Source organism: Mesoplodon densirostris, chromosome 10, assembly GCF_025265405.1.
Source record: "Mesoplodon densirostris isolate mMesDen1 chromosome 10, mMesDen1 primary haplotype, whole genome shotgun sequence".
Classification (NCBI taxonomy): Eukaryota; Metazoa; Chordata; class Mammalia; order Artiodactyla; family Ziphiidae; genus Mesoplodon; species Mesoplodon densirostris.
Genome location: NC_082670.1, coordinates 106,254,610 through 106,280,212, shown reverse-complemented (window position 1 = coordinate 106,280,212; position 25,603 = coordinate 106,254,610). Strand labels below are relative to the sequence as shown.

General features: G+C 53.1%; 1 protein-coding gene across 1 annotated transcript in view; it reads left to right on the top strand.

Moving 5' to 3' along the window:
* FGD5 (FYVE, RhoGEF and PH domain containing 5) overlaps positions 1-25,603 on the top strand; it is a 115,821-nt gene that overhangs the window by 31,014 nt on the left and 59,204 nt on the right. The window contains exon 3 of the mRNA XM_060110327.1: positions 19,388-19,520. Within this exon, the coding sequence (XP_059966310.1) occupies positions 19,388-19,520 (133 nt within the window). The remainder of the gene's footprint in view (positions 1-19,387; positions 19,521-25,603) is intronic.

Below are 25,603 nucleotides of genomic sequence, written 5' to 3'. Positions count from 1 at the left end.
CCCACATACCCCCGCAGTCTGTTAGGGTCCCAGACCCTGGCTTTCCACAGTCCTTTTCCCCAAAGAGGACTCTCAGGCAGTTGCTAAACTCTGGGCGTTTGGCTTCCATCTCTGCTTGGCGCAGCTCAGCCTGACAGTTAAGTCGGGTGAGCTTTTTTTCCTGGAGAGGCATCTGGCTCGGGCAGCTGCAGCTTTCCGGGATCCAGAGAAATATCTCCACATTGTAACCCAAGTTGTCCTCAAACCTGGAGCAGTGTTCGCAGCAGCCCCGCTGCCAGTTTCCCCACAGGGAGCCCCAGGGAGCTTCTCCTTTGACCTCCGGCTTCAGCATCACAGGCAGCCCTCACCTGTCAACTGGAGACCTGCTGCTCCCTGGGGCTAGGAAGTGCTTTCCTGGAGTGCCAGGCATTTCTAGGAGTGGCGTCCTCCCCATCGCCAGAGCGCGGGTATGGCGGTCACAGAGGCTGGCCACGTGCACCGACCGTGAGGCTTGGGAGGCCCGCCTCTCTTTCTTCGACCCGGCTCTTCCCAGCGGCCCCAGAGCCCCCTCAAGGCCCTGTACACTTGTCGGGACCCATTTCTCCCAACATCTCTCTACCCCATCCCTCAATCGGAATTCCGTCTTGTCCCATTACATATCCTGAGCCCTTGTCCACGCTCTTGCTTTTTGCCCAGCTGCTCTGTCACTCTTTCTGCAGGTTCACATCCTTCCCAAGGGCACGGTTCAACCTGTTTTAAGTACCACCCTCTGCTTGAAGCCTTCGTTGTATCTTTTGGCGATTAGTGGTATCTCTGATGTCATCCGAATTTTCCCAGTAGCTTCTCCCTCCTTCTCTTATGGCTCCTAGAACTTTCTGCCGCCTTCCCTGTTTTGGAGCTGTGTGCCTGTTACTGGCTGTAGCTCCCCTGGTGAGCAGGCGCTTCTCCTCCTCGTCCCGTGTCTGTCAGGAATCTGGCGTGTGCAGTACCGTGTGTGGATGTGAAGATGGGTGGCTGCTGGGTGGGCAAACAGATGGGTAGGTACTTGGTAGGAGGCTGGGTGTCAAACACTGGTCCCATTGTCCATGGTGTCACCTTGTCTAGGACGGATTGCCCCCAAGACCTCTGTGCTGTTCTTTCTCCCCACCGTCTTCCTCCCCACTATTAAAATTTTTTTTAAAGGATTCTGTTTTTAAGAGTTAGATATATTTATCAAATGCAGTCTTATGTTTCTTTTTTTTTTTTTTTTCTTTTTGCGGTATGCGGGCCTCACTGTTGTGGCCTCTCCCGTTGCGGAGCACAGGCTCCGGATGCGCAGGCCCAGCGGCCATGGCTCACGGGCCCAGCCACTCCGCGGCATATGGGATCCTCCCAGACCGGGGCACGAACCCGTATCCCCTGCATCGGCAGGCGGACTCTTAACCACTGCGCCACCAGGGAGGCCCCAGTCTTATGTTTCTTATTCTTAATTTAAAAATCCTGAGAACTGAATACTTGATATTTCTTCAAGAAAACAAGAATCTAAATCAAGTTGCCTTTTTCTCATGTTTGACGTTTTGCTTGATTTATTTATTTTCTTTTTAGACTCTGGCTCTCTATGAAAGGGAGGGTCCCTGTCCAGAACTTAGCACAGCACCTGGCACACAGCAGGGTCTCTGTAAATGTGAACTGCACAAAAATGAACTGAGTTGTACTATGCTCAACAACCAAGGAACTCTTGGGGTCTCTGCAGCTTAGAGACCGTCCCCTGCATGTGCTACAAGGGAGTTTGAGCTGGGAGGAGAGTGAGGCTGATGTGCTGTGCCAGAATTCCTCCCTGCTGTGGTCTTTTCCTCTTGGCCTTGAAAGCTGGGACTGGGCTCCCCCTTCCCTCTGTAGACGCTCTCTTGAGGGCTGAGTCAGACCTGGCTGCAGACAGCCCTCCACCCCAGGGCTCTGCAGCAGGCATTGCATGCAGAGCGCCATGTGGATACCAAGCAGCTTGCCCGCCCTGACTGGGGATGTGCCTGGTCCACCCTGCCACCCCCAACCTCCCCGTTGATGAGGTCACAGCCAGCCCTTCCCCATCAGGACAAAGTACCAGTCGGGTGGCTGGAAGGAGCGCAGGTCTCTTGAATTCCACACCTGTGCGTACCCAGAAAACCCTTCTAACGTCCTTTGATCCTCACAGCAACCCTGTGGGTTGGAAGGAAGGGATTCCCACCTGACAGATGGAGAAACTGAGGCTCAGGAAACAGAAGTGGCTTGTCCGGGGTCGCACAGCTAAGGGAGCTGGGATTTGAACCAGAGTCTCCTGACCCTTTTAGCCATAGCATGTCTCAACTCTTACTGTGCCTTCGGAAAAAAAAAAAAAATTAAAAATGCAGGTTTCCAGGATCTGCACCCTGAGATTCTGATCCACAGGGTATGGGGTGTGGCCAAGGGATCTGCATTTATAACAGACCCTCCCCCAGGTAACCCAGTGCACCTTAGAGAAACACTCCCCTAACCATCTGACTTCTCCTTAACTAGCTGCGCGAAGAAGTCTCCTCTCCGTCCGTCAGGTCCACTCCTGAGGGCAGGCAGGCTTGGGACCTGGCTGACACTCCTGTATTTATGTAAAGGAAGGGACAGGGGAAGGGTCCCTTCGGGAGGGCCGGCCTGGACAGGTAGATACAGGTCACAGTGCCTGAGCATCTTGCCTTTCCATCAGACAGACTTGGTTTAAAACTCTGGCTACACAGTTTCACAGCCGTGTGTTCTGAGGTTAGTGGTTTTATGTCTCTGTGCCTCAGAGCTGATAGCCCTGCTGCATTGACTTGCTGAGGGAACTAAATGACAGTGTCTCTGAAGGGCTAGCACAGTGTTGTGCTTGAAAACAAAATCTCCTCAATAGGCCACATGCCTGTCTCCGTGCCTTTGTTTGTGCTGTTTTTCCTTCCTGGAAAGTCCTTCCCTCATCTGTCCTCTTTAACTAGATACTGCTGGTCTGGTCAGATGCAATAGCCCATGACTGGTGTTTCATTACCTCCTAAGGTGTGCAAGGAAGTCCCTACGCCTGAGTTTTGGAGTAGCTAGGAAAAGACAGGTGTCTACCTCAGCCCAGGTTCCAACAGAAATTCTGCCTTAGCTCAGAAGATGCCTAGAACTTTTTTTGTGTGTGTGTGTGTGGCAGGGGGGTTCCTTTTCTGTCACTTGTACATGTCAACAAACCCCTCCTGGTTCCCCTCATCCCACACCAGGTCCTTTCCATGGTAAGTGTTCTGAAGGCAGACATCAACTCTCCTCCTCCACCCTGTGGATTGGGGTGGACTGCAGGAAAGGTTTCATCCAGCTGCATTCTGAAGTCATCCTCAACTTGCCAGCCACATCAACCCGTAACTTATTTTACTCTGGGAAGTTTGAATTAAAACTAATGAAGTTAGTCAGTTTGGGGCTGGAAAGGACTTTCACGATGCAGACGCCCTGCTGCTCACTGGACGCTTCTGTTCTCAACAAGCTGGTGTTTGAGTACCTCCAGGAACAGGGTTCTCGTCCCCCACACAAGGCTGTGGCAACATTGCACTTTTATCTGTTAGTTCTCTTCCTGCTCTCAGAGGTTCGGGAAGTTTCTCGGAACCAGGGAGTCTGGGAACAAGTGATGCAGGTGGGATGAAGGTAGCAGGACTCCTGAGGCTGGGATGTGAGAGGGTTTATCACAATGGGTTCCCAGACCCTGGAGTGGGGTTACAAGGTGGGCTTCGTATCAGAAACAACATGGTCGAGGAAGACCATGGAGTGGTGATCACCCAGCCTGTTCTTACAGACTCTACAGTAGGAACACTGCCTTGATGCGCTTTATGTTCAGATCCTGTGGAGCTGAATGAAGTTCCCCAGCGCCTCCCTGACTAGTGGCGGAATGAATCCAGAATCTGGAGAGAGGCTAAGACTGAAGTTGGCAGCCAGGTGGTACAGCAGGTAGAGAGGAAGGATGAGGGGATGAGGAGTTGGGCTGCTCGGAGGTTGGGTTTGGGGCTGGGATAGATACTGAGGACTATCTATCGAGAACTCAGCCCCCAGGCCCTGTGGTTTCTTTAGGTAAAGGCGACCGACTCTCTTTGGAAAACTCTTCCCTGGTCGACGGTACTTCTAGCTCATTTCACATAAGACTTTTCACCTGAATCACTAACTAGGGGCAAACTCATCATTGAACCTGGGTGTGCAGTTTGACCTTCATGTGGAAGAATATGTTTCAACTGGCCTGGGAGCTCAGGGCCCCTCACAGAGGACTGAAAGACCGATTCGTGAGGATGGGGCTGAGGGAAGAGGATACCATGCCGTGCCATCCTCAGGGGTTCTGTTTTCCAGTTCATTGCCTCTTTTCCGGCCCTTTCTTTGATCCCGAGCCAGAATGGCCTGTGTGATGGTGGTTTTCCCAGCCTTCCACTGTTGTAGTCTCTGTCCTTGGCGTGTGAGGGCGAGGCTGTGCCAGCTGGCGTTGTAGCACAAATCTCAGAACCCGTATTTCAGAGCAGTTACACACACACACACACACACACACACACACACACACACACACACACACACACACACACACACACACACGCGCTTAGCTGCATGGTTCATAAATACTTCCAGACACCAGGCCACAGGCCTCTAAAACCGCTCACACGGTACCCGGGGTCTATGGGGCTGGTTCAGTGTCGGGAACCACCACTGCCATCCGGGGAACAGGCGTTCATGCCTGGGGGAGACCCTTCTCAGCCTGGGCCAGGCACACATTCTAGTCTCCATTTCTCCTCTCTACTGTGGGACCCTGGGCAGGTCACTGGGCCTCTCTGGTCCTCATTTTCTCCTCTCTTAGTTGGAGGTGATGATGCCTACCTTACAGGTTTGTGGGGAGAGTCCACTGAGATGAAAGATGCAGAGGTGTTTGTGGACCGTAAAGTGCTATGTGATCTTAGCTGGGCTGTGAGCGAGTCCTGTGCAGCCCAGTTTTAAGCATAGGGTGTTAGGTTGAAGCCTCAGTCTTGTCATCCGTGATGTGGCATGGTAACACCCACTCAGAGGCCCGTCTTTGGGAGTCAGTGGGAAGTCACGCAGGGTAGGTGCTCATAGGGTGTTAGGTTGAAGCCTCAGTCTTGTCATCCGTGATGTGGCATGGTAACACCCACTCAGAGGCCCGTCTTTGGGAGTCAGTGGGAAGTCACGCAGGGTAGGTGCTCAGTCAGGTCCTGGTGCGCAGGAAGCTCTCGCTGTAGCCATAACGTTAACTCTGCCCGGAAGGAGTTTTCAGAGTTTATCATCAAAGATGAGATTTGGGAACGACTTGCTTGGGAATGTCGGCTTCTGTCTTGTACACCGAACACATGTCAGTTTGGTTTCCTGCCCACTGTCTCATTTGATCTCCCAGCAATCCAGGAGGTGGGCAGAGCAGGGATTTTTAATTTTTAGAGGTGAGAAAACGAAAGCACGGTGGAGGGAAGTGGCTTTCCCTAGGGTCACAGAGTGAGTTTCTGGCAGAACAAGAGTCTCCTGACTCCCAGAATCGCCCTTCTAACTTCGAACTGTGCTGCAGTTGGAAATCCAACCCCAAAATGCGTCCGTGGTGGGCTGTAGCCTGGAGACGTGGGTCTGACCTGGATGGAATGTTCAGTAAACACTTAAAAACAGCAACAGTAACATAGCTACTATGTCCCAGGCACTGTCTTGGGTGCTTTATATATATATGTCAGCTCACTAAATCCTCTCAAAAACTCAATGACATCGATACTATTATTCTCCCCCATTTCACAGATGAGAAAACTGAGGCACAGAAAACTTGCTTGAGATTGCAAGGCTGGTAAGTGGCAGAGAACCAGGTTTTGGAAACCCAGACGGGCTGGCTCCAGAGTCTGTGCTCCTAACCAGCTTCCTCAGTTCTAGGACTGAACACGTGGCAGTGAGGGTAGAAGGTGCTGGTGTAGAGATGAGTGAGGTGCCCCTGTGTTGCCCTGCAGACTTGCTGTGCGGCCAGGGGCAACCACCACCCCTAGCTTTCCTCTGCCCGCCAGTGGCAGGGGAGCATTGGACTGTCCAGCTCTAGCCATGGATGGCATTTCTCCGGGTCCCAGGGAAGGCCTAGGGTGTGGAGTGGCCAGCCAGAGCCCCGGGCCAGCCATTGTGTGCGGGGCTGGCAGGCCACCGGGCGTGGCCCCAGCACTGCCAGCCCCAACCCCCGACCCCCACCCCACCCCACCCCACCCCCGCCCTCCAGAGGAAGTGCCGGTGTTTACAGGAAATGCAGGACAAGGCCTGGGAGGTGGGTGGAGGAGGAGTGGAAGATGTGTCTTGGCCTGGCAGTGGGGCTGAGGGCGGGTGCCCCTCTTCCCACCCCAAGGATGAGGCCTTTCGTTGCTGTTGAAGGGAAAGGTCCCACTTCCCAGGCAGTCCTGCCCCTCCCCTGCCTTTTTCCTCCAGGACGCCACACCCTGCAAGCCTCCCAATCCCTGGCCAGCCGACCCCTCCTCCCAAGGGAGGCTCCTGGGAGCGTGGAAAGAGCACTGAGCTGGGCAACAGGAGATCTGCCCCTAGTCCTTCTGCTCTGGACTCAGTCTCCCCACCTGTTAAATGGGTGACTTGCTGCAGCCCTAACAAAGGCACAGCAACACTCACTGCCCTGGTGTAGCCCGCAGCCCAGCTGTGAGAGGAAGGAAGGGCAGGCCAGCCCCACTCAGCCCTGTGACCCAGGAAGTGCAGGGTGGCCTCACTTATGCCACAGAAATGTGCCTGAGAAGTGTGTGTGAAATGAGATTTTGTGAAAATGGGCCCTGGGTTGATTATACTGGAAGCACGGATTATTATTATTATTATTATTATTATTATTATTATTATTATTATTTTGTGGCTGCGTTGGGTCTTCATTGCTGTGCACAGGCTTTCTCTGGTTGCGGCGAGTGAGGGCTACTCTTCATTGCGGTGCGCGGGCTTCTCATTGCGGTGGCTTCTCTTGTTGCGGAGCATGGGCTCTAGGTGCGTGGGCCTCAGTGGTTGTGGCTCGCGGGCTCAGTAGTTGTGGCTCGCGGGCTCAGTAGTTGTGGCTCGCGGGCTTAGTTGCTCCGCAGCATATGGGATCTTCCCGGACCAGGGATGGAACCTGTGTCCCCTGTGTTGGCAGATGGATTCTTTTTTTTTTTTTTTTTTTTTGCGTACACGGGCCTCTCACTGTTGTGGCCTCTCCCGTTGCGGAGCACAGGCTCCGGACGCGCAGGCTCAGCGGCCATGGCTCACGGGCCCAGCCACTCCACGGCATGTGGGATCTTCCCGGACCGGGGCACGAACCCGTGTCCCCTGCATCGGCAGGCAGACTCTCAACCACTGCGCCACCAGGGAAGCCCCAGACGGATTCTTAACCACTGTGCCACCAGAGAAGTGTCACACGGTTTATGTTTAAAAGCCTGAATGAGAATTGGAAAGGAGACTAGCATTCACTGAGTCCGTGCCAGGTTTCAGGCACTGTTTTTGTTGCTTTTACATCCCCGATTTCACCCTTTGAGAGACAGGGGTTGTATTGGGGGCAGGAAGACCTGAATTGAAGTCTTGGGACTGCCTCACTGCGTCACTCTGAGCAAATCCCCCGGCATCTCAGAGCCTCAGTTTTCTCATCTGTGAAATGAGGACAATAGTTTATTGTTTCCCACACCTCCCTCTCGGGCCCACGGACTTGCCTGATCCCACGCCTCGCCCTCCCTCCGCCCCCAGCGTGTCTCCTTCCCCCGCTCCTCCCAGGTGGCCAGGGTGAACTCTCCAGGGAGCAGAACTGCTCGGGTCCTTCCCCTGGCTAGAACCTTCCCTGGCCCCCATCCCGCCCGGGATACACAGTCCAGGGGCATTTGAGAGCCTGCTGCCTGGCCAGCCCCTTGTCCCAGCCGTCCTCACCCCACAGCACGCAGACCCCAACGTCTCTCCCTTCTGTGCCTTTGCGCAAACTTTCCCGAGAGCTCTCCCCGAACGTTCTTTTTCCTGTCTGTCTCGTGTTCAACCTTCAGACTGTCTGAGGTCTCCCCTGGCCTGGAACCGCCCCCCTATCCACACACACACACACACACACACACACACGCACAAGTTTAGGGCCCCTCTCCTGTGCTCGTAGCCCTCACCACGCTTCTTGTCCGCTGCTTGTCCATCTGCGTTCCCGCTGGGCTGTGGGTGCCTCAGGGGCAGAGAAGGGGTATCTCCTCCCTCTCTGTGTCCCCCGCTCAGGCGTGGGGTGGACAGTCAGCACGTGTGAGGTGTGTCGGGCAAGACAGTGCAGGCAGCAGGTGCTCCATCTGCAGGAAATTGCTGTGTCTGTGCTTGGGGGCAGCGCTGACCGGGGGATGCCCCACATCCGTGTCTACTCACAGAAGCACACACGGATGCATGCATGGATCTGGCTGGAGGTGCTTCCCCTGGAGTCCATTGAAACCAGCAGGTTAGTTGAGCACCTGTTGTGTGCAGAGTTCAGCCCTGGGGGCTGATGAGGGAGAGGAAACCTGTGCAGAGCTAAGACCACAACCAGGTGAGGGGAGCCCCTGGGTACAGGGCCGTGTAGAGCAGGGAGGCGTGACCAAGCAGGGGCAGATTCTGAAGCTTATGTAATCTGGGGAGTCTCTTTAAGATGAAGAATGTACAACGAAGGATAGAAAATAATCTGCAGAGCCTTGAGAGGAACCTATGCAGGTGTGGGGCCTGAAGCTTAAGCCTCACTAGTTCATGGTAGACCTGTCTCAGTGGTCAGGGAAGGCTTCCTGGAGTAGGAGGTGAGGTCGGAGCTGGGTCTGGGGTGAATCCATCGGCCTGGAGACACTGGGCGTCTCCCAGGCATCTGTTCTCAGCCGGCAGCCCTGCCCTCGAGAAGCAGGGTGGATTCATAGGCTCTTACAGGCCTTTGGCAAAGGATGGCATTTCTCTGGAAATGTTTCTTCCCTGTTTGGGGGAAAGGAGGCTGGTGGAGTGGGCATGACCACAGATGAGCCATGTGACAAGAGTATGTGCGATGTTGGACGTCTGGGTCCAGGCCTGTTGCCCTTGCCTGTGTCACCTTCCCTTCTGGGTCTCAGCCTTGGGGTGTCCGTCTCTGTCTGGACCCCGTGTCCCCCATCCAGGCATCCCACTTTGTTCCCACGTGACTCGCTTGTTCACGTGTCAGGAAGGCCCCGCCTCCTACCCGCCTTGTGCCGACTGCACTGCGGACCCCCAGCATGTCTGGGCACGTCTCGCACGTTTTCACGTCTGTCTCCCCAGCACAGAGGGGGCAACAGTGAACCCGATGAGTGAACATGTCTCGTGAGTGGGCCCAGGTGCGGATCACCTGTTGGTGGTTCTGTGTGGGAGAAGCGGAGCGAGGGGCAGAGCCGGGTGAGCTTGGGCGAGTCCTTCAGCCTCGCAGAGCCTCCGTTTCCCCAGATGCAGGATGGGTATGGTAGTGGGGCTTGTCCCCCTAAGTGGCCGAGAGGGTCACAAGGGATGATCCCTGAGGCATGTGCAGCTCCGTGCCTGACACACGTTAGCTGCTCCTGCTGGTGGAAGCAGTGTAGGTGAGTGGTTACAAGGACAGGCTCTGAAGCCAAGGTCCCTGTGTTCAGATCAGATCCCAGCTCTGCACATGTCGTGTCCCTGCTTATTTCTTCATCTATAAAATGGGCATCTTAATACCTACAGGATACAGTGATTGAGAAGAATTTGTCAAGTGCCTATCACGTCCTCAGCACTCAAGATCACTGGGTTCTGCGTCTCCTACTGTTGCTGCTGCTGTTGTTATTGGCTGGCTGTGTCCATGTGGCAGGGAAGGGTGGGAAAAGGGGCTTGTTCGTTTTTCAGAACACCACACACACAAGCCGCAAACACCCTCTCTCATAGCTCCTGGCAGCTTCAGATGTGGTGTGCCATTATGGAATTATAGTGCCCCTCATGAATCTCCAGCTGCTGGGGGTGCAGCCGTGGTTCCCCTGCCCGTCTCACCTCCCCTGTGCTCTGGCTTCTGAATCCCGGAGCAGAGATGACAGGAGAAGGAGTGTCCGAGTTTCCTCTTGCTTTGGGCTGTTGCTCAGGAGTGAGGGCTGTGGAGCCCATCTTACAGATGAGGAAACTGAATGCATAGAATCCGTTGAACCTGTGGGTGAACCACATTCAGCTCATGGGGGTGCCTCTCCCAACCCCTTCCTTCAGCCGTATTTGAAGCAATATAAAGTTATGGCCTAACTAGCAAAAAAGCTCATCTATCCATTAAGACTCCACGCCACAGCATCCTCGGTGGTGGCAGTGCCTGCCTGTGCCATTTCCACCAGAGGTGTGAGCACCTGCTGTGCGCCAGGCTCCTGCCGGCTGTGCGGAAGTGGAGGGGGCCTCACTGACAGGCTGATGGAAGTCAGAAGAATAGCTGCATAGGCCGGTCACTCAACACGTGCTCGTCATGTGCCTACTCTGTGCCATTCACGGAAGGCACAGAAACGCATAGCAAGCCCATGATTCCTGCCCTCAGAGAACTGGTGGCTGACAGGGGAGCTGATACAGGGACAGAGACTTCTGCAGCCTCAACATGTAAGTGGTGACGGGAGCCCCATCCGGCTGGAGCCTTGGAAGAGGCACAGAGATGGGGAGGTACAAAGGTGTGTGAGGGTCAGGCAGGCGGTGGTTTGGCCGCATGTGACGGCTCACGGCAGCAGATATATGGTGGGAATCACCAGGACAGAATTCCTCAGGTTTGCAGGGGACCCCTTTGGACACAGACTCACAGAGCATCATGGTGGAACGGGCCTTCAGAAGTCTTCCAACTCCCTGATTTTACAGATGAGGAAACTGAGGCCCAGAGAGAGGAGAGGGCCCACCCAGGGTCAACAGCAAGCTAGTGGCAGAGGTGGGATTAGAACCCAGCTCTGTAAGACCTCGAGGAGCTCTGGCTGGTTAATTCAGCTCTGGCCTGTAGCTCACACTGATTGTAGTAAATCCACCTGCCAGGCACTGTGCTAAGCAGTCCACTGCCTCATTCATACACACCGTCTTATAAACCCTGGGCGGGTAAGTGCTGTATCATCTCCATTTGACAGATGAGGAAACTGAGGCAGGTTAAGCAGCTGACCTTGGGTCATTGGGCTGATGAGTGGAAGAGCTGGGTCCTGACCTCAGGAGGTGGAATTCTGACACTGTGCCTTTTAACATTATCCTCTCCTGTGGCCCGAGAGAGGGCCACAATGCTGGGGGCAGTGGTCAGAGCAGGGCCAGGGCCATGTGCCAACAGCGTGGCTGCTGCTAAGGGCCAGAAGCTCCGGACTCTTCCTCTGCTGTCCTCACTGGTGGCCTGAGTTGCATGAGGCAGATACTGTTACTGAAGCTGGGGTCAGAGAGACCATTACCCTGCGGAGACTGGGACTGTGGCTTATGGTTTTTCTCTCGTATGTTACCTCTTTATTATTAGTCTGTCATTTATTGAGGCTTCTGCAGATCTCCCAAAAGTATTAATTTTTTCTCCCTGGACCTCTGAACCTCAATTGATTTTCTGAAAAGAAAGCCTTCATAGTCATGGTTATGTTTCTCTCTGAATAGGAAACACGGTAGTGTTTGTTTGGGGCGGGAGGAGGCTGAATTGTAATCAAGGAGAACAAAATTCCTTGATAATCCCTATAGAACCACTTCAAACCCACTAGGAAGGCTAAAATAACAAAGACAGACAATAGCAAGTGTTGATGAGGATATGGAGAAATCAGAACCCTCAACACTGCCAGCGGGAATGCAGAATAGTGCGGCTGAAAATGGTCTGGCAGTTCTTCAAAATGTTAAACGTAGAGTTACCACGTGACGCAGCCATTCCGCACCTGGGTATACCAAGAGAAATGAAGATGTATGTCCCCGCAAACGCTTCTACATGAATACTCCTAGGAGCACTGTCCATACAAGCCAAAAAGTGGAAACAGTCCAAGTGTCCGTCAAGAGATGGACGGATAAACAAAATGTGGCAGAGCCATGCAGTGGAGTATCATTTGGCCATTAAATGGAATGAAGCACTGATACATGCTAGAACACGGATGGACCTTGAAAACATTGTACTGAGTGAAAGAAGCCAGACACAAAAGGACAAACGGTGTATGATTCCATTAATATGAAATGTCTATAATAGGCAAATCCATAGAGATAGAAAGTAAATTAGTGGTTACCAGGGATTGGGGAGAGGGAGGAATGTGATTGATTGCTAAACGGTACATGGTTTCACTTTGGAGTAATGAAAATGTTCTAAATTAGATAGTGGTGATCGTTGCACAACTCTGTGACTATACTAAAAAGCTCTGGCTTGTACACTTTGAAAGGGTAAATGTTATGGTATATGAATTACATATCAGTCAAGCTGTTATAACAAGAAAACATATCCCTGTAAAAAACCACTGAGGCTGTGCTTTAAGAAGAGGGGTGTGGATGTCACAGGACAGAGAGCAGGGATGCACTTCTGTTTTTACTTAGTGAAAAATGGAAATTGAATTTTTTAAAAAGCCTCTCCTTCAGATATGTTTCTGGGAAGCATTACAAGCACTATCCCTTGGCTGACCCTGGGTGTAAGATGCATTCCCTCCAAGAAGGAATGAAGCAGAGAGGAGAAGACTCCAGGCAGCAGCTGCTCTCAGAGCCTGGCCCCCAGGCCATCAGATGGCATGTGGTCCGGTCTCAACACGCGGTTTCACGTCTGTGGGTGTCTTGTTCTCCACCTCCATTTTACAGGTGTGGAGGCCCACCAGGAGGATCATGCAGTGGGTTAGCAGTGAATGCAGGACTCCCCCGTCTCTGACCCCCATCTTCTTGGGCAGTTTCCACTGTCTGAGATTGAAAGTTCCCAGTTATAGTGCGGGTGGTATCCAAGAAAATCTCATGTGCCTTTCATGGAGGGGGACCTGTGAGGGGTCAGTTTTGAGTGACAAGGAAATATCAGGGCAGAAGATGCCACCTGGGGAAGGTCCGGAGGGACGTTTGAGTGACCTCTGCAGGTGCTGAGGGATGGGGGAGGAGACACAGAAGATGAAATGTCTGAGGATTTGGAAATCCCTGATTTTGCACCCAGCCCTCTCCTCCATCCACTTCCACGCTCTTCCAGCTGCCCTGCTAATTAATTAGGATAGTCATATTCACCAAGTCCGTCCTCGTGTCTCCTTCATCTCAAACTTTCCAGCTCCCAGAGGTCACAGCCCCGAGGTCCCCCTGCCCCTCCCGCCAAGCTGGTGAGCTCCGGGAAGGTCCCAGCCTATCTCAGAGGAGCCAGAGGACATTACATCTGCAATCTGGCCTCCTCCGTGCGTATGTCACTGCACGAGCAGGGGTGGAGCGAGCGGCCAGAGCACCCACTGAAAGGCTCCCAGTGAGGAAAGTGTTCCCTTTCTATGTGTTATGAGGCCATTTTGGCTGTGCTCAGGGTTATGGCTTCCAGGGAGTGTCACATGGGCCGGCATTTAGTGGGCAGAGCCGGACAGCCCTGGACCAGGTTACAAAGTTCTCGTCCCCCCATGTGGATACACATGTCCTTTTATGACTCTAGGCTGCTGGAAAGGACTGTGCTCATTTGGAGGGTCGTTTAAGGTCACGAGCTCTGGGGAACTGTAACTTATGTTCCCTTTAAAGCACAAGTCAACCCAGAGGGAGGGAGACCAGCTCTGTGAAGAGTAGTCTGGGGGTTTAGAACTTGGCCCCTCTGTAGGCTGGCCAAAAAGGACCTACTGTGTTCTAGGCAATGGCAATGGCTGCTTTTACTATCATGTTTTTATTAAAGCCCACAATGAACCTATACAGTCATCCCCACTTGACAGATAAGAAACAGAGATGGTGGGTGACTTGCCTAAGGTCACCCAGTGACTCTCCTTGATCTGATGCCAAAGTTTTATACCCCTTGGTCTCTAAACCTACAGTGCTGACCACATGGCATTTTGTCTGTTTTCCCAACATGTGTCATTACCCTTGATTTACAGATTAAAAAACAAACAAACTGAGCCATGGAAAGTTGAAGTAACTTGCTTGAAGTGGTAGAGCTGGGATTCAAACCAAGTATTCGGACTTCTGAGCTCATCCTCTTAACTAATGCTTTGCACTGTGCTGTCTGTGAGGCCAGGAGAGTGCTTTAGTCATCTTTGAGGCCTCCATGTGTTTGCACTTTGAAGTAGGTGCTAATTTGTGTTTGTTGGATGAGTGAGGGAGTGGATGGATGGAAGGAAGGACGATTGGGTAGCTGGATAGTTGAGTGGGTAGATAGAAGGCTGGCCAGAGAGGTGCGTGGATGAATGGATGCAGCAATGGGTGGCTAAGTAGATGGGTAATTGGATAGATGAACGGGTAGAGGAGTGGATGGAGAGGAGGGCGGTAGGGAGGAGTGGCTGAATGGGCGAGTGGATGGAAAAGTGTATAGATGGGTGAGTGAGTAGATGGGTAGGTGTTTGGGTCAGAGGGCTTTCTCATATGTAATCTATTGGTATGTTCAAAGAAGGTGTCTAGACACGCAGATGTAGAGAATGGACTTGAGGACACGGGGAGGGGGAAGGGGAAGCTGGGACGAAGTGAGAGAGTGGCATGGACATATATACACTACCAAATGTAAAATAGATAGCTAGTGGGAAGCAACCGCATAGCACAGGGAGATCAGCTCGGTGCTTTGTGACCACAGGGAGGGTGGGAGGGTGGGAGGGAGACGCACGAGGGAGGGGATATGGGGATATATGTATACATAGAGCTGATTCACTTTGTATATATGTATACAACACTGATTCTGTTGTACAGCAGAAACTAACACCATTGTAAAGCAATTATATGCCAACAAAGATGTTAAAAAAGAAGAAAAGAAGGTGTCTAGAGACAACACCTCACCTAGTTATGATTATAATGGGCATTTTGACTGGAGAGGCCGTAGAACAGACAATATGTGTTTGTTCACCACTGTATTACCAGTACCTACAGTACAGAGTCAGAATGACCAAAAAGCAAGCAGACAGGAATCAGATAGCTGAAAATACAGACCTTGCAGCCTTCCTTAGGGCATACTGTGTAGAGGACCCACCTCACAGGTTTATGTTGACGGACTGGGGCGATGGATGGGCTATGTGAGGGTTCCCAGTCTGTCCTCCAAGGGAGGAAGTGGTTACTCACCCAGGACATGAGTTCTCCAGGGCCTGTCAGAGCATTTGGGCAGAAGTTATTAAGAAAACATTTGGTGGTGTTTATCTTCCCCTGTATTTGAAGATCAGCCTGGTAGCAAATATCAGAAGTCTATAGAGGCAGTTCTGTTTTGATTTGCTTATTTAACAAATGACTTTGGTCCAATATAAGGTCTGTCACTACAGCTTCCACTGAATCTGTTAAGACCTCGGATTATACTTTCTCTTTTATGTTGTGAAAGCATGTTTTTAATGGCAGTTTGTCCCCGTCTGCTGTGCTCACAATCCCGCAATAGGACAGTGAAATAAATGAGCCAGAATATCATCAGAGAACCCAAACCCTTGTCTCCTGGCTTCCCTTTTTAGATCTTTCTAGAAAACAGAAGTGAGAGGAAGAAGGAGAATAAAAAGAGGCTGAGCCACATTTCTAGCCAGAAGCTAAGGTTGGATTGAGGACAGATGGTTGGTGGGTCAGCAGTAACCACGTTTGTCGCTAAGGTCTGTGCATCTTCAAGGGAGGGCAAGATCATTTTAGTCAAACATGTTATAGGTTAATTATTGTATGGTTTATCTTAAAGTGTCAGAAGAATACGTACTGTGACTTCATGGGTATTATCACTCAGGATGAGGTCAGAATAGTTCAGATGTTAAAAACGAGCTGACATTAGACGACAGTCGATCAGTAATGGAACAGCCGTGCACAGCCAGGCCAAGCTGGTAAGGAGGAGAGCTTACATTTATTGAGTTATTAAGTGTTGGGAACTGTTCTGAGTGTCTTGCATTATTTAATTCATTGAATCCTCCCAGCAGCCCGGTGAATCGGGCACTGCTGAGGCTTAGGGAGGTTAAACATGGCCATTAAGTGGCCGTGCCGGGGTTTGAACCCAGGCTGTCCCACCCAAGAGTGAGCTCTAACCGCTGCACTGCGCTGCCTCTCAGAAAGGAAATAAAAGAAGAGCACAGACAACAAAAGCAAAGCTCCTTTGGCCCTTGCAACCTGAGACCCAACCCCACACATCAGTGTACCGAGGGAACCCGACTGGGCCTCTGTTTTCATGTCTCTAAAGTGGGATCAAGCATAGGCAGAGGCATCTTCAGAAGCGATGGGTGTTGGTCCGGATTTGCCATGTGACCTTGAGCCAACCTCTCCGCCTCTCTGGAGGTTTGGTGTCTATGAGCTCTCTCCCCGGTGTCACCCATGGCTCTGCTCTGAGGAATCCAGCCCTTGCCTGGTCTGAGGCAGAGCCCCTGGATGCCTGGTGGAGTCTGATGCTGGGCAGACTTCATGGCAGCATCAGGGCCCAAGGATGCCCACCTTCCCCAGCCCCAGGTTGAGTGGAGCCTTGCCTGGCAGGCTGGGCTGTTGGGGCCAAATCCCAACAGCACTGGAATGTCCCTGAACAATTTGAGCAAGAGGGTGACAAGATCAGATTGGATTTGAGAGGGTCCCTCTGGCCGCTGGGTGAACAGATCGGAGGGCAGTCGGGGGGAATGGGAGCCAATAGGAAGCAAGTGTTACAGACATCCAGGCAAGAGATGGCTTGGACCACAAGGCTGTCATAGAGATGCCAGCAGAGTCGGGGAAGATTTGAAGGTGTATTTGGGAGAGGTTTAATGTTCAAGCAGCGGCTGGCTGTGCAGAAGATGCTCGGGTTTCCAGCTTGCTGCCTGGGAGGATGGAGACACCCTTTACCCGGCGGGAGGCTTGGCTGGGAATCCTTTCCTCCTTCACAGCACATTCTAGGAAAGGCCTGCTGTATACCTGCTTTTCCTTGATAAGAAGGAGGAATGGTCCCAGGGCACAGTTAACTGCTCCATGCCTCACCATTACCGGCCATCCTTCACAGGGCCTCATGGGCTCCTGCCGGGGCCTAATGTGGCCGTTCCTCATGGAGGGAGAGCAGGGCTCTGCTGCCTGTCTGAGGACACGCACAGCTCTGGAGGGAGGGGAGCTGTGGCTCAGTGGGACTGTCCACGCCATCACTTCCTTGAGCATGGTTCTGAGCTCCCTCAGCAGGTGCAGCGTTCCTGACCTTTGGGCCAGGGGACAGCTCCTTAGAGGAGGGAACTGGTGGCCCCAGCAGGAGGGGAGGCTCTCGCATGCCTTTGTACACCTCCGTGGTATATGGCTTGTTGCAAAGTACTTGTTTGCTCTCATAGTTTGAAAGAAAAGAATAAAGTAAATCTTGAAAAAGAGGAAGAAAGAGGACTGGCCAGAAGCGTGTGCAGTTGGATGGCAGAGCAGGTTGTGGCTCAGCTTGGATCAGGGCTTTGCCTCTGCAGACAAGTGCACAGCTCCAAGCCCTCACCACTCTCTCTCTCACACACACACACAAACACACTCTCACACTCACACACTCACACACACACACACATGCAGCAAGAGCCCAGGCAGGAGCAGGCTGCTGATCTTTCTAGCCTCTTTGCCAGTGTGTGAACCAGGGGGCGCCTGTCCTGCTCCAGGCAGACCCTTATTTCCTGGGCTCCAGGTGTTCTGGAGAGAGGTGTCCATCGTCTGGCTCCTATGATAGTCAAGAAGGAGCTCCAAGAAGGGCCTCTACTTGCACTGCAACCTAAGGCTGAGTTTCTCCTCTCCTGATGTACCCACCCCGGCCATGCTTCCCCCTGCCTGGACCAGACCTGAGGCAAGAGCCCTGCACCTGCCTGCCAAAGGCCTGGGCTAGAGTGGGCAGGGCCACTCCAGAGGATGGAGGCTCCCTCCTCGCCGCCCCTCCTCCATCTGTCCATCCATCCATCCATGCATCCAGCATTCCCAGAGGGCAGGAATCAGTATTTGATAAGAATTTAATAAGACAAGATGCCTGAATTTTTAGCATGAAGAGAAGTTTTGTGAGAAGTTGTCTGGGACCACATTGCCAAAGGCAGGAGGGAGCCATTGAAGGTTCTTGAGTCGGAGGGGGACGTGGCCCAATTTCGGTTGTAGAACAATCACTCTGCTGTGTGGAGAGGGAGGCTGGGAGCGGGGAGCAGAGCAAGGAGGCTGTTGTGATGGGGCCGGAGCGTCCTCCGTGAGGAAGGCTTAGAAGGCTGAGAAAGGAGGGTTCTTCTGCTCCGGGTCGGCTTATGTCACACGCCAGGCTCTTTGCTGCCTCGGTGCCTTTACACACGCTGCTTCCTGCCTGGAACACTTCCCCTCCCATCGCAAGGCTCCTTCTCCTCCTTCTGGTCTCAGCCTCAGAGATGCCTTCCCTGACCTATCTCAACAGCCCCCCTCCTGTTACTCTCTAGGAGAGCACATCCTTTTCCTTCACGTGTCACAATTTATGATCATATATTAGCTCTTCCCTTTTTGAGGACAGGGACCATATCTGCTTTATTCACTGATGTTTTACCCACTGCCTAGCTCTGTGCCACGCATAAAGCGGGCAATCAATGAATACTTATTGAATGAATGTGTTATTTAATCAGTTAATGACAATGCCTACATAATAGTCATAGTTATATAGATATGAGATTATCACACCTGAATAAGCTTTCTACATATTGATCCTCACAGCATCTGCCCGGAAAATGAGAATAGGAATCATTATTCCAGAGTAGCCTAGGTGGAAACTGATACCCTGAGCTGTGTCTTGTCCGTGATCTGGCTGGCAGCAGGGCTCGGGCGAGGGGCTAGAATGCACATCCCAGACTCTGTCTTCCACATCATTGCATCCCTTCTTCAGGCCCAGAGGACATGGCCACCTTGAGGACCCTGTTGCCCAACCAGGCCAGTCCAGACTGCCAGACTGATCAGAATGAACATCTCTTGCCCTCATAGTAATTATTTGTACCTTCCTTCAGCATCACAGCCTACCTCGTGTCTAAGGAAGACAAGTCTGTCTTTTTTTATTTTTTTTGCGGTATGCGGGCCTCTCACTGTTGCGGCCTCTCCCGTTGCGGAGCACAGGCTCCGGACGCGCAGGCTCAGCGGCCATGGCTCACGGGCCCAGCCGCTCCGCGGCATGTGGGTTCTTCCCAGACCGGGGCACGAACCCGTGTCCCCTGCATCGGCAGGCGGACTCTCAACCACTGTGCCACCAGGGAAGCCCGACAAGTCTGTCTTGAACAGCATGTGTAAAGGTACTGAGGCAGCAAAGAGCTTGGAATGTTCAAGGAACTAGTAGGAGAACAGACTGGCTGCAGTGAGGGCAGGAAGGAGGTTCGTGCCTCGTCTTATTCACTTCTGGGTCCTCATGGAAGCACAGAGCGCTCATTAACGGCTCATGGCATTAGTAGGGCCCCTGGCCTGTTCGCTTTCCCTTTGTTGGACAGGGAGCTCTAACCCTCTCTCTCCTCTGCTCTGACCCCAGCGCCTACACAGAGCCCTATAAGGTCTGTCCCATCTCGGCAGTGGCCCCCAAGGAGGACCTCACGTCGGATGAAGAGCGGGGAAGCTCGGAGGAGGAGGACAATGCTCCAAGAGACCCCAGCCTCACCCACAAGGTAGGGCTCCCCACCCCAGGCAGGGGGCCGGTGGGATGTGGGCGTCAGAGATGTGAAGGTGGAGAGAGGGTCCACTCCTTCCCTTCTCCGTGTGGAGGGAGCTGTTTTCAAACAGCTGACCCCAAGCTGGATGCAGAGGCTGAGTCACAGGGCGGCTGGGGCTGTAGCCTGAAGGCACATGGCAGACACGGGGGCGCTGCTGCTGCAGGGGTGACTGCTGACATCCTCCTGGGTCCCAGGAAGCCTGGGGATGAAGTGGAATAGAGCCGCCTGATTCGAATCCAGACAGGGCTGGATTCCAATGACCTTGGTCCCCTGGGCAGCCTCAGTTACCTCATCTGTGAAGTGGGAATTGTGAGGGTAAGATGAGTTAAGGGTTATGAGCAAGTTTCGTGAAATGAAAACTTCACAATGAGAGCTGGTGTCCCCGTTCCCTGCAGTGATGCTGAGGGGGCTGAGGGGAGCAGGGCTGACAGAAGGGCTGTTACTTCTCTGGAGGTGGATGGCGAGTTGGGGCCCAAGTCACAGTGGAGGCCCAGACCTTCGCACTGGGGTCGGGCATTGGGTGTGACGTGGTTACCTCTGCTCGGCCGGTCTCGTCCTTCCATACCCCTTCCAGAAGGCACGGGCTGTCTCCCGTGTTTCCCGTTTGCAGAAACTGTCAGAGCGGAAGAACTTGCCCAGTGCCACGTGGCTGTTACTAATGTCACCCAGGAGACATCACAAGGTGCTGGGGGCCAGGAATTCAGACCAGGGGGACACCCCAGCTGCATGGAAGGTTGAGGCCGGCCTGAAGTTCTCCCCCTCCCCCATCTCGCGGGCCCGCTCCCGTCTGCCATCTGCCAAGGAGGGGCCGGGGTGGCAGAGGAAGTGCCCTCGGACCCCTGTTCCTGGCTGTCTCCCACTCTGGGCATCTTCCCCTCCCAGCCTAGGTGAGGCGGGCCCCTCTGATTATAGACTCTTCCTGTGGGAGCACTTGGTCCAGGTGCCTGGCCCCTACCAAGCATTTTATAAATGGGCGTGTCTTTGATTTCGTTTCGTACACTCGATTTCTTTTAAAAATTCACTCTCCTGTCTGCCCATGTACCCAGGGCTGGGGGAGCGGTGAAGGGGGCTTTCCCACCGGCTCGTCCGCACCCCCTTCCCCTTCCCTCTCTAGACGGCGAGCTGTCTGCTGGGCACTCCCAGCTTCCTCGTCTGCTCTTTCACTCCTTACAAACACTTTGAAGCCGGTACCATTGTCTTGTTTTGCAGTCGAGGACACAGAGGTTCGAGAGGTTAAGTAACTTGCCCAAGGCCACACTGCTAGTGGCAGTGGGGCCCATGTGCAACTTTCTGTACCTCGTGATGATTTCCGACCAGTCACTGATTTCTCTGTTAAACCTTCCTCTGGGACCACCTGCATCTCCCCCTCCAGCTGTGTTACCCCTGGCTGGTCACTTCCCATCCTGAGAAGGACAGTCCTGTCATCCTGAGAGCACAGAGGGAGACGTGTGGCTCCAGACTCCCCACGGCAGGTCAGTCCACTCTCCGGAGCCCAGCCTCTTCAGCTGCCGAGCAGACTGACTGCCACCCCCCACCCCCTGCCATGCTCTCTTCCTCCTTATGAGGCCTTCGTGGTGTAGCAGAGGTAAAATGGCCTTTGGAGGTCAGGTTCTCATTGCCCGAGGCGTGCTGTGCTAGATGGTCCTCATGATGTACGAAGTCATCACGGGTGAGGGTTAAGTGCCCTGGGACACTCATTCCTGGTCCTTGTGCCCTTATGGAGGTAACCGGTATGCAGTTTGGTGTGTATCCTTCCAGAACTTTTTCCCTGTGTTCACCTACATATATCATCATTATGCGTGGGAAATGGATGGTATTGTTTGTGGAGTTGTGATTTTTTTTTTTTTTCCGTAAACCACATCAAACTATAAGAAACAGGGGTGGAGGGGTAAATTGGTTGGGTTCATTCACTAGTATCTTAGAGATCTTCCCACATTGGTACAGGGAGCTCTAACTTAATATTTTCCTGCCGTATATATATATTCCAGTGTCTGGATGTGCTGTCATTTATTTTGCCCTCCCCCTGCTGAGGGACATTTATAATGTCTCTTTTTTTCTGCTCAGTGGACAGCAATGCAGGGCACCTGTTCATACCCCTCCTTACACACACGTTTTTGCCGAGGGTGGATCCCAGGAGGGGGTGGATCCGAGAGCACTTGGAGTTTCAATCAGTCTTCATACCTGCTGCTAAATCCCCTGCCCCAGTCTGTTACAGACACTCCCTGGCAGCCCTCAGGGTGGAAGGGCTCCCAGATTGCTGGGAGCTTTCCGGACTGAGCAATCTTTCCTGGCTCCTTTTTGCTGCAGACGGTTTGGTGGGGCAGGGGTGGGGAGGAGGGGCATTTGCTCCTTATTCTTTTGTCTTCCATTCTGAAAATTCTGTTTCTCTAAAAGGCAGACCTCGCCTTCGTCTTGTCTTGGGGGAAGTGGGACCCAGATTACCATCTCCAACCGTCTCAAAGCGGCAGACCTGGACCAAGTGTGCGTGATCATAGAATTGCCTCCCCGGGGCCTTGGGAGGCGTGTTCGGGGGTGTGGTGGGGAGCCCCACCCTTCTTACACTGTGATATGGTTTATGTAACAATAAATAAAAAGTGGTGAGCCCCACCCTTCCCAGATGTTTTGGGGTGACCGAGTCAGGAGGGGAGAGGATCTTGGCGCAGGACAGGATGCTGAGTCCAGCTGGTCCACCCACCTGTCTGACCTCTCTCTCTCCCACTCGCAGACGTACAAAGGGTGTGGGTTGAAGGAAAGAGGGGGCAAAAAAGGAGAATCAAGAGGGACCTAAAAATAGATCTAGCAATGAAAGGAGACATTCAAAGGCGGGCTGGCGAGTTGCCCCTCCCTGACAATGTGCCTGGTTTTCAGGCTAATGGGGACTTTTCAGGAAAGATACCAGCTCCCCTGAGACCAGCCCAGGAGTTGGCAGCCCCTCCCGGCTACCTCCTCTCTGGCCGGGCTCCCGCTGTCACCATGGACGTTGTTTCCTGGCCGGGTCCACCCCTGAGCCCAGCCCTGTCCCCTGGAGCAGACCCATCCTGCCTTCACGCCCTCCCTGGTCCCCGCCCACTCAGGACATCCCCTCCCTGGCTGCGCCCAAGGTCCTGGCGGCCTGGCCCGGGCCTCCTTGCTGACCTCGTGCCCCTAGCCTTGCACCTGTGGCCTTGCCTGACCATCTGCCTGGGTTAAAGGATCTGCGTGGGGAATTCCCTGGCGGTCCACTGGTTAGGACTCTGCTTTCACTGCCGAGGGTGAAGGTTCGGTCCCTGGTCAGGGAACTAAGATTCCACAAGCTGCGTGGCACAGCCAAAAACCAAACCAAACCAAAAAAAAGGATCCACTTGAACCCTGGTCATTTCCACTGGGCGAGTCCCCAGCCTGTGTTAAATGTCACACTGTGCCTTCTCCATGCTGGAGACCCTGAACCCCCGTTCTGGCTGTGCGTTGGCTCCACTGCAGACACACTCTCCTCCGGGCCCTGGGGAGGCCATTCCAAACCTGCTGCAGCTTCCTCTCCTGCAGCCTGTTCTCCTTTCCAGAAAACACTCTCCTGTCGATGTGAACTCCCTCCCATCTGCACCTCTTCTCTCTGTGTCCTCACCCAGTTTCACCCGTTCCTCCTCTTCTTCAACAGAATTTTATTTATTTACTGAGTACTTACTGAGCACCTACTGTGTGCCAGGCACCGTTCTAAGGGCTGAAGGTACAGCAGCCACAAGTCAGACCAGGGGTCTGCTGGCTCTGCTAGAGTCTACATTCTAGAAGGGGATGAACAATCATCCAGAAAACTCCCAAGGTGGGTTTAGGTGGTGAAAGTGCTATAAACAACGAACAAGCAAAGCAAACCACGGTGGCGGAGGACAGAGCACAGGGGGTGAGGAGAGGGAGGAAACTTACACAGGGAGGCTGGAGAAGGCTGGGGTTTTTTTTTTTTTCCATTTTAAAAAATTTTGTGAAAATACATGTAACATAAAATCTTCCATCTTGACCATTTTTAAGTATACAGTTCAGTGGCCTTAAGAACATTCACGTTGGGACTTCCCTGGTAGCGCAGTGGTGAAGAATCTGCCTGCCAATGCAGGGGACTTGGGTTCGATCCCTGGTCCAGGAAGATCTCACATACCATGGAGCAACTAAGCCCATGTCCCACAACTACTGAGCCCGCGTGCCACAACTGCTGAAGCCCGTGCACCTAGAGCCCGTGCTCCGCAACAAGAGAAGCCACTGCAATGAGAAGGCCGCGCGCCACAAAGGAGAGTAGCCCCCGCTCGCCGCAACTAGAGAAAGCCCGTGCGCAGCAATGAAGACCCAACAGATCCAAATAAATAAATAAATAAATTGAAATAAAAACGAGAGAGAGAGAGAGAACAGTAAACTTACATTAAAAAAAAGAAGAACAGGGCTTCCCTGGTGGCGCAGTGGTTGGGAGTCTGCCTGCCGATGCATGGGACGTGGGTTCGTGCCCTGGTCTGGGAGGATCCCGCGTACCACGGAGTGGCTGGGCCCGTGAGCCATGGCCGCTGGGCCTACGTGTCCGGAGCCTGTGCTCCGCAGCGGGAGAGGCCACAACAGTGAGAGGCCCACGTACCGCAAAAGAAAAAAAAGAAAAACAAAACATTCACCTTATTGTGCAACCATCCTCACCACCCATCTCCAGAACTTTTTCATCTTCCCAAACTGAAGCTCAGTATCCCTTAGACAACACCTCCCACCACAGTCCTCCTGGCACCCACCGTTCTGCTCTCTGCTTCTGTGATTTTGACTGCTCTCATATGCGTGGAATCATACAGTATTTGTCTTTTTGTGTCTGGCTTATTTCACTTAGCAGAACGTCCTCCAGGTTCATCCATGTTGTCCCAGGTGTCAGGATTTCCTTCCTTTTTAAAGCTGAATAATATTCCATTATGTGTACGTATCACATGTTGTTTGTCAGTTCATCCATCGACGGATGCTTGGGTTGCCTCCACTTTTCCACTATTGTGAATCAGGCTGCTGTGAACATGGGTGTACAGATATCTCCTTAAGACATTGCTTTCAATTCTTTTGTCTATGTACCCAGTAGTAGAATTGCTAGATCACATAGTCATTCTATTTTTAATTTGGGGGGGAACTGCCGTACCATTTTACAGCTGCCCCATTTGACTGTCCCTCCAGAGATGCAGGCGGGTTCCAGTTTCCCAGAGAAGGCCTTTGTGATGAGGAGGCACCCTTCGAGCAGGGAGCTGAACGTTGTGAGGGAGGAGGAAACGGGAAGGTCTAGAGACAGAGCATTCCCCGCGCGGAGCAGCAGCGTAGAGGCGGGGCGGGAGGTGGGAATGAGCCTATACAGCCGAGGTCAGCGTGGGTGTGAGCAGAGGAGGAGGGGGTGGGCTGGACGGGTTCTGCAGGACTTGGCTCCGCCCACAGGCATGTTCCTCCCTGCTCTCCTGCCCCTCTTGCTGCAGTCATTCGCCCTGCACACTGTCCACCTCAGATCCCAAGTCTCCGCTCTGGTGGTCTTCCCGCCCTGGGAGCTGCCTCGGCTTCTCTGGCTCCGTTGTCTCCTTGTTCTCTCTCTACTCCCCTGACCATCCTCTCTGCCCACGCCTCCACGTGAGGCATTGACATCCCAGGGCCTGGGTTCCTCCAGCCCCGCTGTCCTCCTGTGTCCTCTGCTCAGGCAGCCCCTTCCAGGCCAGCGGCCGGCTGTCCTCAGGTGTGTTCCCGGAGCTGACCTTTTGCCCCACCCCTCCCTGCGACCCCGCACTCCATCTACCAACTGCTTTTTGGGGCCCTTCTTGGAAGCCCTGCAGACACCTCAAAGTCGACACATCCCAAGCTGAACTCGCCATTTTCCCATGCCCCCCACCACCCGGCCGCCTGCTTCTCCACTTGAGTTTGCTATTCTGGCGGTTGGCACCAGATTTGAAAGATTTTAAATCCCTGGCATTTCATCTTCTGTTGCCATGTCTTAATTATGGATCAAATGAAATTCAGCCTCGAAGGCTACAGAACGAGTCAGTCTGTTCTGTAAACCCACCCCAGGGCCTTTGCACTTG